Source organism: Tamandua tetradactyla, chromosome 3 (genome assembly GCF_023851605.1).
Source record: "Tamandua tetradactyla isolate mTamTet1 chromosome 3, mTamTet1.pri, whole genome shotgun sequence".
Lineage (NCBI taxonomy): Eukaryota > Metazoa > Chordata > Mammalia > Pilosa > Myrmecophagidae > Tamandua > Tamandua tetradactyla.
The window spans coordinates 195234757-195247855 of NC_135329.1; the positions used below are offsets into that span (position 1 = coordinate 195234757).

The window sequence follows — 13099 nt, forward strand, 5'->3', positions numbered from 1 at the left end:
TGGGGGCTGTGGCGGATTCATGTCTGTATTTGGCAGTCGGATAGGAGCCAGGTCAGAGAGACTGGGCCCCTGGCCAGTTGCAGGGGAGGGTATTAGGGCCCTGGGGACACCCCTTCCCACGGGCAGATGCCTGTGCCCCCCTCCTCTTCCCCAGGCTGAGCCGCCCTTCTCTGTGGATGACTCAAACTCTGCTTTCACATCCCTGGAGCATTTGGGGGTTCGTGCATTAGGGCTGGGGCCAACAGGTGCCCCTAGGGTATCTGGGACAGGAAGCTGAGAAGGGAGAGGGGGAGGGCACGCTGGACTGTGCCGCCTCATTGGCCCTGGCACTGAGGTCAGGATGGGCTGGCCTGTACCAGGCCCAGCTCACTCAAGAAACGGGTGTCCTGGTTGTGCCACTCTGGAGTCCTGGAGAGGGAACCACCTGCATTGGGAGGCTGCAGCTTATAGTTTGGTCCCCTCCTCTGTGCCAGGAATGTGGGTTCCCTACTCCGGTGGCATTCCTGGTCTCTTGTAAGGCCCAGGAGCAGACCCCCTGCTGTCTGAATTCCCTTTGACCCAGACCATTCCCTATGGTTTCCCCAGCCAGGGGGCTCACGAGGGAGTTGGGGAGTCTGTGGCCGAGGACAAACCTGGGCTAAGGTCACACAGCACGTGAGCGGGATCCTTGGGAGGTGAAGCTACGGCCGGGCTGGGCTCAGTGGGGCATTGCAGGTCTTCAGGCCCCTGTCCCCCAGGGTGGTCAGTCCATTGTCTCTGCCCCCTTCCAGCCCTGGCATCTCTCTCTATGCCACAGTCTCTCCTTTGTCTCTCCCCCAGGTGGGTCCACCTCCCCTTTCAGCAGTCCCATCACCTCCGATGAGGAGTACCTGAGCCCCCCTGAGGAGTTCCCGGAACCTGGGGAGATCTGGTCCCGAACCCCCACCATGAAGCTCAGTCCCAGCCAGAACCGCCGTCCTTCTGACACCAGCTCCAAGGCACCTCCAACCTTCAAGGTCAGACCCCTGAAGCAAGTTTCCAGCCCCCCTAGATACCCCTGTTCCCTTGTGTGGTGCAGCAACCCCGGGGCTTTAACCCCATGAACTCTTTTATGCAGAACTGGCCTCAGTCAAACTAGGTGTGGAAGAGGCCTCGTCCCCAATCTCTCTGCCCCCAATCTCTCCACCCCCAGGAACCAGAGGCTGTGCCCTGACTGTCTCCTCTGACACTTTCTGGACCCCTTCAGGTCTCACTTATGGACCAGTCAGTTAGAGAAGGCCAAGATGTCACCATGAGCATCCGAGTTCAGGGGGAACCCAAGCCCGTGGTCTCCTGGTGAGTACCATCCACTTGCTACCACCTGCCTGGGCCCCTTTGTGAACTTGCCCCCAATCGGGGCTGAGGGGCCACGCCCAGACCCAGCAGAGCCACGCCCCCTACATGCCTCTGTCCCTGCCCTGGCATTCAAGGCTCATTCAGGACCCCCGCTTCTGCTCTTATTTCCTTTCACCTGGGATGAACTTCTGGAGAAGCCCCTCCCTCCCCCTGCCTCCCAGGTGTCTGGAACAGCAGTTACTCAACTTATGTATTTTTTATTGGTTTGGATTCTGTTTTTCATTTTTAATTGATTGGTGTTTGGAGTGATTTCTTTAGCATCGTTAAGTTATTTTATACCCTTTTTGGGGAATGTGAAAGCTGTCACAAACAAATGAAAATCAGACATGAGGAGATGAGAGAGCTGCTAAGGTTAAAATAGCATGGCACTGCAGGTGCACTGGGGTTCTGAAAAGCCAGAGGTCCAGGTGGGCAGAGGTGGTCTGGAAGTTTCTGGAGGGGTGGGATGGCAGAGCCAGGATGGAAACCCAGCCCTGGAACTCGGGGGTGCCCATGGTCAGAGTGGGACAGATTCAGGAAGCAGGTGAAAGGCATGGGGGGAGGGGAGGCTGGCTGGGTTCCACAGCTCCTGGTCCCTGCCTGTGTGTCGGGCAGGGTCCTGGGCCCCAGGACTGAGTGCTTGCCCTTCTGACAGGCTGAGAAATCGGCAGCCTGTCCGCCCAGACCAGCGGCGCTTTGCAGAGGAGGCAGAGGGTGGGCTGTGCCGCCTGCGGATCCTGGCGGCCGAGCGGGGTGATGCTGGCTTCTACACTTGCAAAGCAGTCAATGAGTATGGTGCTCGGCAGTGTGAGGCCCGCCTGGAGGTCCGAGGTGAGTACCTTCCACTCTCTACATTCCCCCTCCCTTCTGGTCCCTGCCCCCATACCAACTCTCACCCAACCTCAGTTACAGGATGCCAGAGCAGAAAGGCTTAGGGGTCCCTAAGTGTAGCTCCTTATGTTGGCATTGAGTCGGCCAAGGCCCAGAGAAGAGAAGTGATTTGCCCAGGGCCACACAGCAAATTTTTCAGTGCTCGCCTTACAGTAACGCAATACTGCCTTCCCTGTGCTCGGTCACGCATACCCTGGACATCAGCCAGAGACCCTGCTTCCTGCCACTGGCCGTCCTCTTTCCACGTGTCATCCAGCTCTTCCCCCAGCCCCATAGTTGCACAGGCCCCTCCTCACACCCATTCCCCCCTCCTCTTGTCCTCTCCTCACCCATTGCTGCACTTTTGTGGATGGGGGGTGGCAGTGGGGAGAGTCTGGTGACTGGACCCGTTCGGAGGGCCCCTTGGGACAACTTGGGCATAGAGCATCTCAGGGGTGCCAGGGTGGGCAAGCCATGAAATGTGGAGAGGGCCAGGCCCCAGGAGTAGGGGACATAAGGGGCCTCTCAGGCAGCTAGCCGTGCTGCCTTCCAGGGGCTACTGTATTTTTCTCCCCAAGAGATGGCCATTTGCTTTGCCTTCCTCCTCTGCCATCCCTGTGAGCAGCTCAGGGCTGATACCCTGCTCAGGTCCACCCTCAGCCATAGTCCAGCCTTGCCACCTGTAATGCTCAATCCCTTCCAGCCTGACAGTGGCCGGCTCTGGAAATCTCCTGAGACATGCCCAGGAACCTGTTGGAGCCTAATCCCTAACTGTCATGGTCTCCTCTGCTGGGCCCCACCTAAAACCATCTGCCTCAGTTACTCTGCCCGTGCTCCTATTCCTATGGTTGACCCCTCCTTGGTCTCTAGATTCCTTTAGCCCTGATCCCCAGCCCCCAGGCCCGGGCCTGCTCTTCCCCCTCCAGGGTTTGGCTCTGCCTCGCTTCTGTGTGTTAACCTGTATCTCAGTGCTTCTGTCCCTTTGGATTCTTTCTGACACCCTCCAGGCTTTGGGGATGCTCCCGATGCCTGAGAATGGCTCCTCCCTGTTTGCCCAGGGTCTTTGGCCTCTGGCAGGCTCCCACCCCTTGACCCAGGGCCGAGCTTGGGGGCCTGAGAGTGGCAGTGGCCCCGGCAGCGTTGGAGGCAGCTCTCCACTCGGTGGGGCCCTAGCCAGGTCCGCGTGCCTGTGTGTGCGTGCGCTGCACTAACCTGCCGCTTGCTGACTGAGGTTTTTGTCTGTACACAGGCGAGTGAGCTCAGGGAGCCGCCTGCGCTCCCCCCGCTACCCTCCGAGCCGCGCCCCTGTCTCAGGCACCTCTCGGACCTCGCTGTGTTTCACTGCCTCCTGCCCACAGACCCAGCCGGCCAGCCGGCCCGGAACCTGTCCCAGCCTCCCATCCCCTGCCCACTCCCTCCACTCCCGCAGCACCCTGGGATAGCCCCTGGGCCCCTGTGGGCCCTCCTTCCCTAATGGCCAGCTGGGAGGCCCCCAATGGACTGAGTGCCGGGGAGGGGTGGCCACAAGAGAAAATCTCTCCCCCAGTCTCACCTCCCCAGAGGAGAACTGAGCAAGCGCAAGTGCTACTGCTGCTACAGGCCACTGTCTGTGTATCCATTTGTCTGTCTGTGTGTCTGTGACAGTCAGGGAAAGATGCCTTATAGTGGGTATGGGATATGAGACAGAGGGGTCCAGGCACGGCATCGCAGGCTGGAGGGGCCCAGGGGGCAGGGGCTGTTGCCAGGGGCTTCTGGGGAGGGGCAGGGGCGGGGCACTAAGCATTCCAGAGATGAGTTTCAAATGGCACAACACTTTCTATTCCATGAGAGACTGAGAGCCAGAGGCCCCCCGGCCCTGGCCCTGCACCCTCCAGGCTGCAAGCAGACAGGCCCCGGGCAGGTTTAGGGGCCCATTTTGGGCTCCCTCTTTTGTTTGTCGTCAGGGCTGGGAATGGGCTGCCTGGGAGTGAGGGAGGTGTCCAGGCTTGGCACCGGGGAAGTGGGGGGGTCAGTATTGGGTCAAGGGGATATTTGGAAATACCTATTTCTTAGTTCAAATAAAGTCCAGTTTGTACCCAGCTGGTGTGCTGTGATTTTTTTTCCCGCCGCCGCCGTCTCTGCAACCATGGGGCCCTCTTCGATTTTCCCTCCCTTAGTTCCCTCTTGCCTCCCAAGAGATCCTGCTCCCCAACCCAGCTTGGGTGGTCATCTTGAAGCCAGGCCTGGGAATTCCTTGCTGTCCTGGCTGGGTGGGCAGGTTTTCCCTGTCTCCAGGGGAACAAAACGCAACTCTCTCTCTGTGTCTGTCTGTCTATCTATGTGTGCGTGTGTGTGTCTCCCTTGCCCCATGTGTCTCTGCTCTGGCGTGCCCCCATGGCCGCTTTTCCCCTCCCACCCCCAGCACACCCTGAAAGCCGGTCCCTGGCCGTGCTGGCCCCCCTGCAGGACGTGGACGTGGGGGCCGGGGAGATGGCACTGTTTGAGTGCCTGGTGGCGGGTCCTGCTGATGTGGAGGTGGACTGGCTGTGCCGCGGCCGCCTGCTGCAGCCTGCGCTGCTCAAATGCAAGATGCATTTCGATGGCCGGAAATGCAAGCTGCTGCTCACCTCTGTGCACGAGGACGACAGTGGCGTCTACACCTGCAAGCTCAGCACAGCCAAAGGTAACTGCCTGCTCAGGCCCCAGGGCTGCTGTGAGCTGGGGGTGGAGGGGGTGCTGGAAGCAAAAGAGCTGGTACAGAATAAGAGGCTCTGGAAAGGGGGAAATGCAGTGGGGCGAGAGGTGGGGGGCCGAATGCCTGCTTCTCAGGATGGCATGAAGGAAAAATTAATTCACAGCCAGTGCTTTAAGTGGTACCAGGTACAATGGAAGTGTTAGCCGTTGTTACTACTAGGAAACAAGTCCGCTGAGAAGTAGGAAACAGACTTGAACTTGGATTCAAACTCTTACCTGGCCACCCGACAGCCTTGTGACTTTGGATGCGTCGTTTCATCTCTCAGTTTTTTATTCATCTATAAAAAGGGGGATCATGATAATAATACCTACCTTGTAGGGTGATTAGTAGGATTAATGAGATGGTGTGTGTAAAGAACATAGCGCAGCACCTGGCAAAGAGGGCCCCTAATAAACGTCAGCCATTACTATTATTAATTACATCTCTGACCTCGTCATCTTTCCCGGGTGGGAGAGTGGAGGTGATGACACTTGCCTCATTGGGAGCACATAAGGGAAGGCTGGAAGGGCTTTGTAAGCAGTAAAGCATCAGGCCAGCCTAAGGAGCTATTATTTCTCTAGAAGATTCTTTGCAGGATGATAGAATAGGACAAAGAAACATTTGCTGTGGGTTTGGGGCAGGTAGGAGGGATCGTGACACAGGGCATGGCCCAGAAGAGGCGAGTTGGAGGGGGGCCTGGGGGAAGCGAGTGGATTTGCCTTCTAGGAGCCGCTCTTGAAACTATGCTGTGGTTTGTCCTGGGGGCGGGGGGTAGGGGAGATGGGGAGATGGGGAGGGGGCATCTGGACCCAGGCCTGGGGTCCCCCACCATCTCCCCAGCGCACGTTGGCAGCCTCTGCCCATGCTTGCTGACCTCCACTCTCCTGCCAAGGCCCTGTCTTTGGATCTTGGCCCACTGCTTCGTTGGCAGGGCCCAGGGCCTTTGCTGGGTTCAGCCCAGGCTCCGGCTCCTGGCCCAGCTTCGGGCAGGATCTATGGGTTTGGGTGCCTGGGGCTCCTGCTTCCACCCTCCAGTGCTGACCCTGCCCCCCAGATGAACTGACCTGCAGTGCCCGGCTGACCGTGCGGCCGTCACTGACGCCCCTGTTCACGCGACTGCTGGAGGACATGGAAGTGCTAGAGGGCCGGGCAGCCCGCTTCGACTGCAAGATCAGTGGCACCCCACCCCCATCTGTTACCTGGACTCACTTTGGTATGGCCCTCTCCACCCTGCGGTCAAGCCCCGAGGGTAGCACCCACACCCCTTTGCTCATATATGGGCTACTCCCCATTCCCCGCCCTCCCTTCCTCAGGCCAGCCCGTGGAGGAGAGCGAGAACGTGCGGCTGCAGCAGGATGGGGGTCTGCACTCGTTGCACATAACCCATGTGGGCAGCGAGGACGAGGGGCTTTACGCGGTCAGTGCTGCCAACACCCATGGCCAGGCCCACTGCTCAGCCCAGCTGTACGTGGAGGAGCCTCGGACAGCCACCTCGGGCCCCAGGTACCGCCTTGGGCATGGCCGGGTCGGGGGCTGCCTCTGCAGTGCCCTAGCCTCATGGTGGCAGCCACAGCCCTAGGCCTCTGGGCAGCGCTGTGGTTCTTGCAGCTCGAAGCTGGAGAAGATGCCCTCCATCCCCGAGGAGCCGGAGCAGGGAGAGCTGGAGCGGCTGTCCATGCCTGACTTCCTGCGGCCACTGCAGGACCTGGAGGTGGGACTGGCCAAGGAGGCCATGCTGGAGTGCCAGGTGGCTGGCCTGCCCTACCCCACCATCAGCTGGTTCCACAACGGCCATCGTATCCAGAGCAGTGATGACCGGCGCATGACGCAGTGTACGTGCCCAGGAGGGGTCCCTGGGGAGTGTCCCTGCGCTGCCCTCCTGTGCCCTCTCCCCTGTCTTCCCAGCCTCACTTAGGCACCCCCTGGGCTTCCTCTCCTCGCCTGGCCAGGGCTCCCTCATTGAGCCTACACGGCCCCCATCTGCAGAGGGCAGAGCAGAGCAGAGTCCAGCCACCGCTCTGGCCTTTGGCGGCCCTGTCAGCACTTACTGGACATAAGGCAGTATGGCCTGCCACCGACAAGCAGTGGGGCAGTGGACAAGTGACAGAGCCTCTCTGAACCTCTGTTTCTTCACCTATAATAAGGTTGTTAGGCGAATGGAACCAGTCAATACATATAAAGCACTTATGGCAGGGCCTGGCGAGTAGCAAGAGCTCGATAAATGTTACATCTTATTTTTATTGCTTTTGTAGTTGCTGCCAACCATTGTCACCATTGTTGGTAAAGCGGCGCTGGGGGAGTGTCAGTAGAAAGGCCAGCCTGGCAGCGGCTGGCAGTGAAACCGCTTGGGCCAGGGTTGACAGCGTGTATCATGTGAAGAAGCTGGGGGAAAGCTCAGGAAGAGCAAGTTTGGGACCATGTCCTCTCAGCCTGGGTTGTGTCCTCATGAGAGTATCTCACTCTGTTCTTAGAGGATTCTGAGTCTTGCATGAGAGGGTTTTACCTCCCCCCGTAAGACAACGCCCACACCGGTGACCCCATGGTGGTTCCTTGTGAGGCTGTAGTGTGACAGAAGCTTGCCTTTATTAAGAGCTGACCCTGGGAAGCCTGGGAGGCAGGTACTTATCCTCTTGTACAGATGGGGAAACTGAGGCTAGAGAAGCGCAGGGACCATGTGTCTCCACCACCCACATCCTGACCTGGATGTTTTCCACCGCCCCTGCCCCGCTCTCCTCCCCCCATCTCCCATCTCCAGTGCCACCGCCAGGGCCCTGCCCCCTTCCCTCTGCACCTCCTTCTCCCCAGCACCTACCCCGCCCCCCACCCGTGGGTGTCTTTGCTCAGGCCTCCCCATCTCCCGATCTGCTCTGAGGCTCTGGGTGGGTGTCACTCAGGGTCTGAGCTGGCGTCGCTGCTTCTCTATCTGGGGCCAGTGGCAGCCCTTGGCGTCTCTTCCTTTTTAAATAGTGTCAGGAGAGATAAATGTATGGGTGACTGTTCCATGCCGAGATAACTGCAGAGGAGGGAGGGGTGTCTGGGGACAGCCCTGACGTGAAGGAGGACAACGCAGTTCTCCTCCCTTTCATGTTCCCGGCAGAGGCAGCCTTTTATCGTCATTCAGGGAGCACGGTGTAGAGGAAGAGCTTTGGAATCAGATGCAACCAAGTTCAAGCCGTGGCTTCATTGTTTGTTAGCTATGTGACCTTGGACAAGTCAGTTAAGGTCTCTGACCTCATTGGTAAAATGGGGATAATTTTGCAGGGTTGTTGTAAGGATTAGAAAAGTGATGCACATCAAGTACCTGCCATAGCCTGGGCACATAGCAGGAGCTGAAGAGCAAATGGCTCTTATTTTAATTTATGATAAAACTTATTTGGCACTTGCTGCATGTAAGGTGTCAGATTGTTGGGCCTGGTGGAACGAGCAGATCTGAACAGAGTCAAGCCCTGTCCTTAAAGAGCTTGCAAGCCAATTCAGAGCCATGACATGTCCTGGTAGAGAGGAAGGACCACCAAAGCAGCAAAAGACGGTGCCCAGGGAAGGTGCAGGCCAGAGGGCTGAGGCTTCCCAGGGCTGGTGTTTACTCCAACTGTGTTTTGAAAGGGAAAGGGTTTAAGTGAGAGGAGAATGTTCCAGAAGGGAGGAATTTTGTGAGCAAAGCCTTCAGGGGACCTGGTGGTTTGTTAGGGTCAAACTGTAGGGGACAGCAGGAGACGTGGCTGGAAGGGAGTTGGAGCTGACGGCTTCGGATGCCACCCTGTCTGTAATAGGTGCTGTTGGCAGTTTCCAGATCTGCCGTTGGCAAAGTGTGGACTGCACTGGTGGAGAGCTTTCACGGGGTTCTGGGCCTGAGATGGCATGGGCAGTGGCAGTGCGGCTGGAGAAGAGGGGAGCAAGGGAGGGCCTTAGGAACAAAGCTGTGTCAGAACTTTAGCATGGAGGTTGTGACCCCCAGAGGTGGGGAGATGACAGGATCAGAAAGTGAACCAATGTGGGAGGAAGATGCTGGGTCTCTGGGCAAGAAGTCTCTGGGGGGATGGGCAGGGGGAGCTGCAAGAGGGGCCAGGCCTGCAGGTGTAGACATAGAAGTCTCTGTCCTGGAGAGCCTGGGCCCAGGTTTTGCCGTCCAATGGATACATTGGTGTCTGCCCCACCCTTTCCCCCTTGCCTCCTCCCTGCAGCAGACAAGGGTGAGTGGCCAGCCCTGGAGTGGCAAGAGCCCACCCCCTCCAAGTATCCTCCTAGCTCAGGCCCACTGTCCCTGTCCCTCCCTCACCAGACAGGGATGTACATCGCTTGGTGTTCCCTGCCGTGGGGCCCCAGCATGCTGGTGTCTACAAGAGCGTCATCGCCAATAAACTGGGCAAAGCTGCCTGCTACGCCCACCTCTATGTCACAGGTGAGACTCTGCACCACCCAGCTAGGGGGGTGGGGCGTGGCCCCAGGAAGTCGGGTGAGGGAGGGGTTACCATCCCAGCTCCACATTAGCTCCACCAATGGACAGCGGTCTACTGGGAGTGATGTGGCCTTCCCCCTGCCCCTGTGGCTGGGCCCTGGTCCCCAGGCTACTGCCCAGAGCCTTGGAGATCCTGCATGGCTGCTGGGTTCTAAAGGACTCAGCAGACATGTGGCTTTCAGATGTGGTTCCAGGCCCTCCAGACGGTGCCCCACAGGTGGTGGCTGTGACTGGGAGGATGATTGTGCTCGCCTGGAACCCCCCCAGGAGTCTGGACATGGCCGTCGGTGGGTGCAGCTGGGAGTGTGAACAGGGCAGTGTCAGGCAGCGGGCACCAAGGGAACCAGGAAAGCAGGTTTCAGGAAGGGAGTGGACCCGGGAGAAATGGAAGGAGTGTTAGGAGAGCACAACAGGAGGTAGCTATGTCCTGGCTTCTCTCCCCTGAGGCCGAGTTTGGGGAGGAGACATGGAGTGCACCCCCCCACACACACACACCCCAATCCCCTTCTCTTCTCAGCTCCCTGAGGGACTGGGAGTCTGGGACGTGATCCTGAAGTCGCCCTCTCCGTCCCTCGTCCAGGGTATCTTCCCGCTCAGTTTCCCTGCCACAGGTAGTGAGACATTGGAACTAAAGTCACGTCTACACCTGTAACCGGGCTCCACGCTTGGTACCTTGTTGGCTCTAAGTATGGCCAGACTGGTGGTTGGGGAAGGGCAGTGGGGGCAGGCAGGGAGCAACAGAAGAAACTGAGGTAGGTCTTCAGAGCAGGCTGACGAGTTCCAGAGTCCCGAGCTAGCCGAAGGGGGGTGGGGGCGTCCCAGCATCATCAGCGTTACTAGCTGCTGCTTCCCTCCAGCAGACCCCGACTCCCTGACATACACGGTGCAGCACCAGATGCTGGGCTCAGACCAGTGGACGGTGCTGGCCACGGGCCTGCGGGAGCCCGGGTGGGCGGCCTCGGGGCTGCGGAAGGGGGCCCAGCACATCTTCCGTGTCCTCAGCACCACGGCCAAGAACAGCAGCAAACCCTCGCCTGCCTCAGAGCCCGTGCAGCTGCTGGAGCGCGGTGAGCCTGGGGTCCCCGTGGGGCCGGGGCCCCAGTGTCTGCCTCCTGCATGCTGGTCCAGGACTAATCTAGTCTGGACATGTAACCGTGGCAGGAACAGGGTGGCTGGGAGGGACCACAGCCCGTTGGTGTGTTTCCTTTCTGCTCCTGGGCAAGCTACGTGGCCCAATGGGCAAAGGTGACGCTCTGCAGACAAGCCAGGGATCCAATCCCATCTCTGCCCCTTGCTGGCTGTGCTCCCTAGACAAATTGCTAAGCCTCTCTGAGCCTCAGGGTCCTCTTCTGTGAAAATAGAGCTGGCATAGTGATTAGGAAGGTGAGTAGAGCAGGGGGAAGTTAATGCCCTGGCGACTAGCCCAGCGCAAAGCCTGAGTTTTTCCCCCTCCCAGGTCCCCCACTGGAGGAGGCTCCCGCTGTGCTGGACAGGCCGGACGTGGTGTATGTGGTGGAGGGGCAGCCTGCCAGCGTCACCGTCACCTTCAACCACGTGGAGGCCCAGGTCGTCTGGAGGAGGTGGGGACCCCCCCAGCCCACCCTCCTTGCCACGTGAGGCAGCCCAGCTCTGGCTGGTTCCCTGGGTGACTTCCCTCTCACGTGTCCCTTAGCCGCCGTGGGGCCCTCCTCGAGGCACGGGCAGGCGTGTACGAGCTGAGCCAGCCGGATGACGATCAGTACAGTCTTCGGATCTGCCGGGTGAGCCGCCGGGACCTGGGGCCCCTCACCTGCACGGCCCGCAACCGCCACGGCACGCAGGCCTGCTCCGTCACCCTGGAGCTGGCAGGTGGGTGAGAGCGTGGCCTCCTCCCTCTCCTCCGAGGCCCACAGCCCTGTCCTCTTTCCCAGGCTTATCCATCTAGCAGCCATAAAAATGCCAGGAGTATTAATAATAAAAAGATATTTATTGAGCAGGTGGCATGTGCCAGGCTCTGCTAAGCACTGTCTTCGCATGTATTACCTTTAACATTTACATCAGCCCTGGGAGATGGTCAGGTATCACCTCATTTTACAGATGAGGAAATTGAGGCTCAGAGAGGGCTAAGTAACTGGCCCAAGGTCACACAAGTTAATAAGTACAAGAGCTGGGATTCAAGCCCAGGTGCCTGGCTCCAAAGCTAGTGGTGCTCTTAGCTCCTGTAGTAAACGCAATAGGGAACGGTATCTCTGGTGTAGTAGGGCGACCAGGAGATTAAAAGGAAAAGAAAAGCCCAGGTGAGGGCATGTCATCCCCAGACTGCCAGCAGATCCTGACTGCCCTTTTGCAGAAAGAAGCTCCCCAGCCTTTCTCCTCTGTAATTTAAAAGATGTGGTCTCCAAGCCACAGCACACTCTAAGGAATAATTGCTCTGTTTTCCAGTTTGTTAATAACTCTAGACATATGTAACTGTCCATCAGAGCTTCAGATCAGCATGATCTAAACAGTGTTCCCTGTGGAGTAGACACAGTTTCAACCCAAAGCAAAGAAGGTGACATTTCAGCGAGCACAGGCAATCTTATTATGGGTAAAAGTCCAGTTTCTGGTGCTTTAAACAAAACAAAATAAAACCAAAAAACTGTTGGCGCTCACTCAAGCCTTCCAGTGCTTTGACCTTCCTAGACACCCCCAGCAGACTGGGGAGCGTATTCCTAGAGGGGAGAGGGGTCTTTTTAAAGTTGAAGAGAAGCAGCCATAGGCTGTGTTTGAGGATGAGATGGGGGTAGTCCTCGCAGCCCTGCTGTGGGGACCGCAGGATAGGGGGGCGTGCACAGATCGTCAGGGCTCCCGGTCTCCCTCTTACCTGTCTTCCCCCTTCCCAGCTGCCCCTTGCCCCCTTCATCCTCTTGACTAGATAAGGCATGTCTCGGTGCTTCCTGCCCAGTTGCCTTGACTTTCCATCTGCAGGGCCCATCCTTCTTCCTAGATATAGAAGGAGCCCGGGGGTCTGGGGAGACCCTGGCCCCAAGAAGGAGACTGCCTCCCTGTTGGCCAGTGCTCCAGCAGGGCTGGGGCTTGTATCCCTGGCCCCTCCCCTCCTACCCACCACCGAGGCAGGGCAAGTGGAATGGCCTCTTACCTCCACATCTACCCCATGTGGTGTCTTTCCCACTCCCAGGGTGCCCCCCATGCCCTCCCCCTCGCTGTTCCCTGAGGGTCTGATCATTCCCCCTTCTTTACAGCAGACTCCCTAAAACATGCTCAGGCATGGGGCAACAGGCTCCTGAGCAAAGTACATTGGATTATGTATTAAATTCCACCATGAGAATTTGAAGTTGTTCTTCCAGGAAATAATTCCACCTCATGATGTGCGTGGGGAATAAAATCAGCCTCGTGGGGGGGGACTCAGCTGAGAATAGTTTCTAGACTATTTAGTTAATGTTTGAGGGTTGCCCATTTGTTCATCTTGCCATCTCACAGATGGTGCAAGGCCCCCTAAACATTTAAGTAAGATTCAGAGAGAAAAACATTTAAGACAGAGACAACTCCATCCATTAACTTAATTTGGGATTGCAGACTGAGCCGCTTGCAGGGGCCAAGTACAGGTAAAGTAAGGATGGAGGCCCCTGGGTGTGAAGAAGGGCAGTCACCCACAGGGGGCAGCGTTGAGCCACTCGCTGCCTGCCCATTTAATGCAGCCAGAGAAGTGGGCTCAGGACGGCGAGTCC

General features: G+C 58.0%; 1 protein-coding gene across 9 annotated transcripts in view; it reads left to right on the forward strand.

Moving 5' to 3' along the window:
* SPEG (striated muscle enriched protein kinase) overlaps positions 1 to 13099 on the forward strand; it is a 55770-nt gene that overhangs the window by 24167 nt on the left and 18504 nt on the right. For 6 of the 9 annotated variants that reach the window (XM_077155234.1, XM_077155225.1, XM_077155226.1 and 3 more), the window contains 12 exons: positions 820 to 995; positions 1226 to 1314; positions 2009 to 2184; positions 4625 to 4885; positions 5991 to 6149; positions 6250 to 6439; positions 6545 to 6768; positions 9216 to 9335; positions 9575 to 9679; positions 10253 to 10459; positions 10849 to 10972; positions 11065 to 11240. In XM_077155234.1, coding sequence (XP_077011349.1) covers positions 820 to 995; positions 1226 to 1314; positions 2009 to 2184; positions 4625 to 4885; positions 5991 to 6149; positions 6250 to 6439; positions 6545 to 6768; positions 9216 to 9335; positions 9575 to 9679; positions 10253 to 10459; positions 10849 to 10972; positions 11065 to 11240 — 2007 coding nt within the window. Of the gene's footprint in view, positions 1 to 242; positions 514 to 819; positions 996 to 1225; positions 1315 to 2008; positions 2185 to 3472; positions 4320 to 4624; positions 4886 to 5990; positions 6150 to 6249; positions 6440 to 6544; positions 6769 to 9215; positions 9336 to 9574; positions 9680 to 10252; positions 10460 to 10848; positions 10973 to 11064; positions 11241 to 13099 lie in introns of those variants that run through there. The other 3 variants (XM_077155231.1, XM_077155232.1, XM_077155233.1) reach the window with 3 other exon arrangements.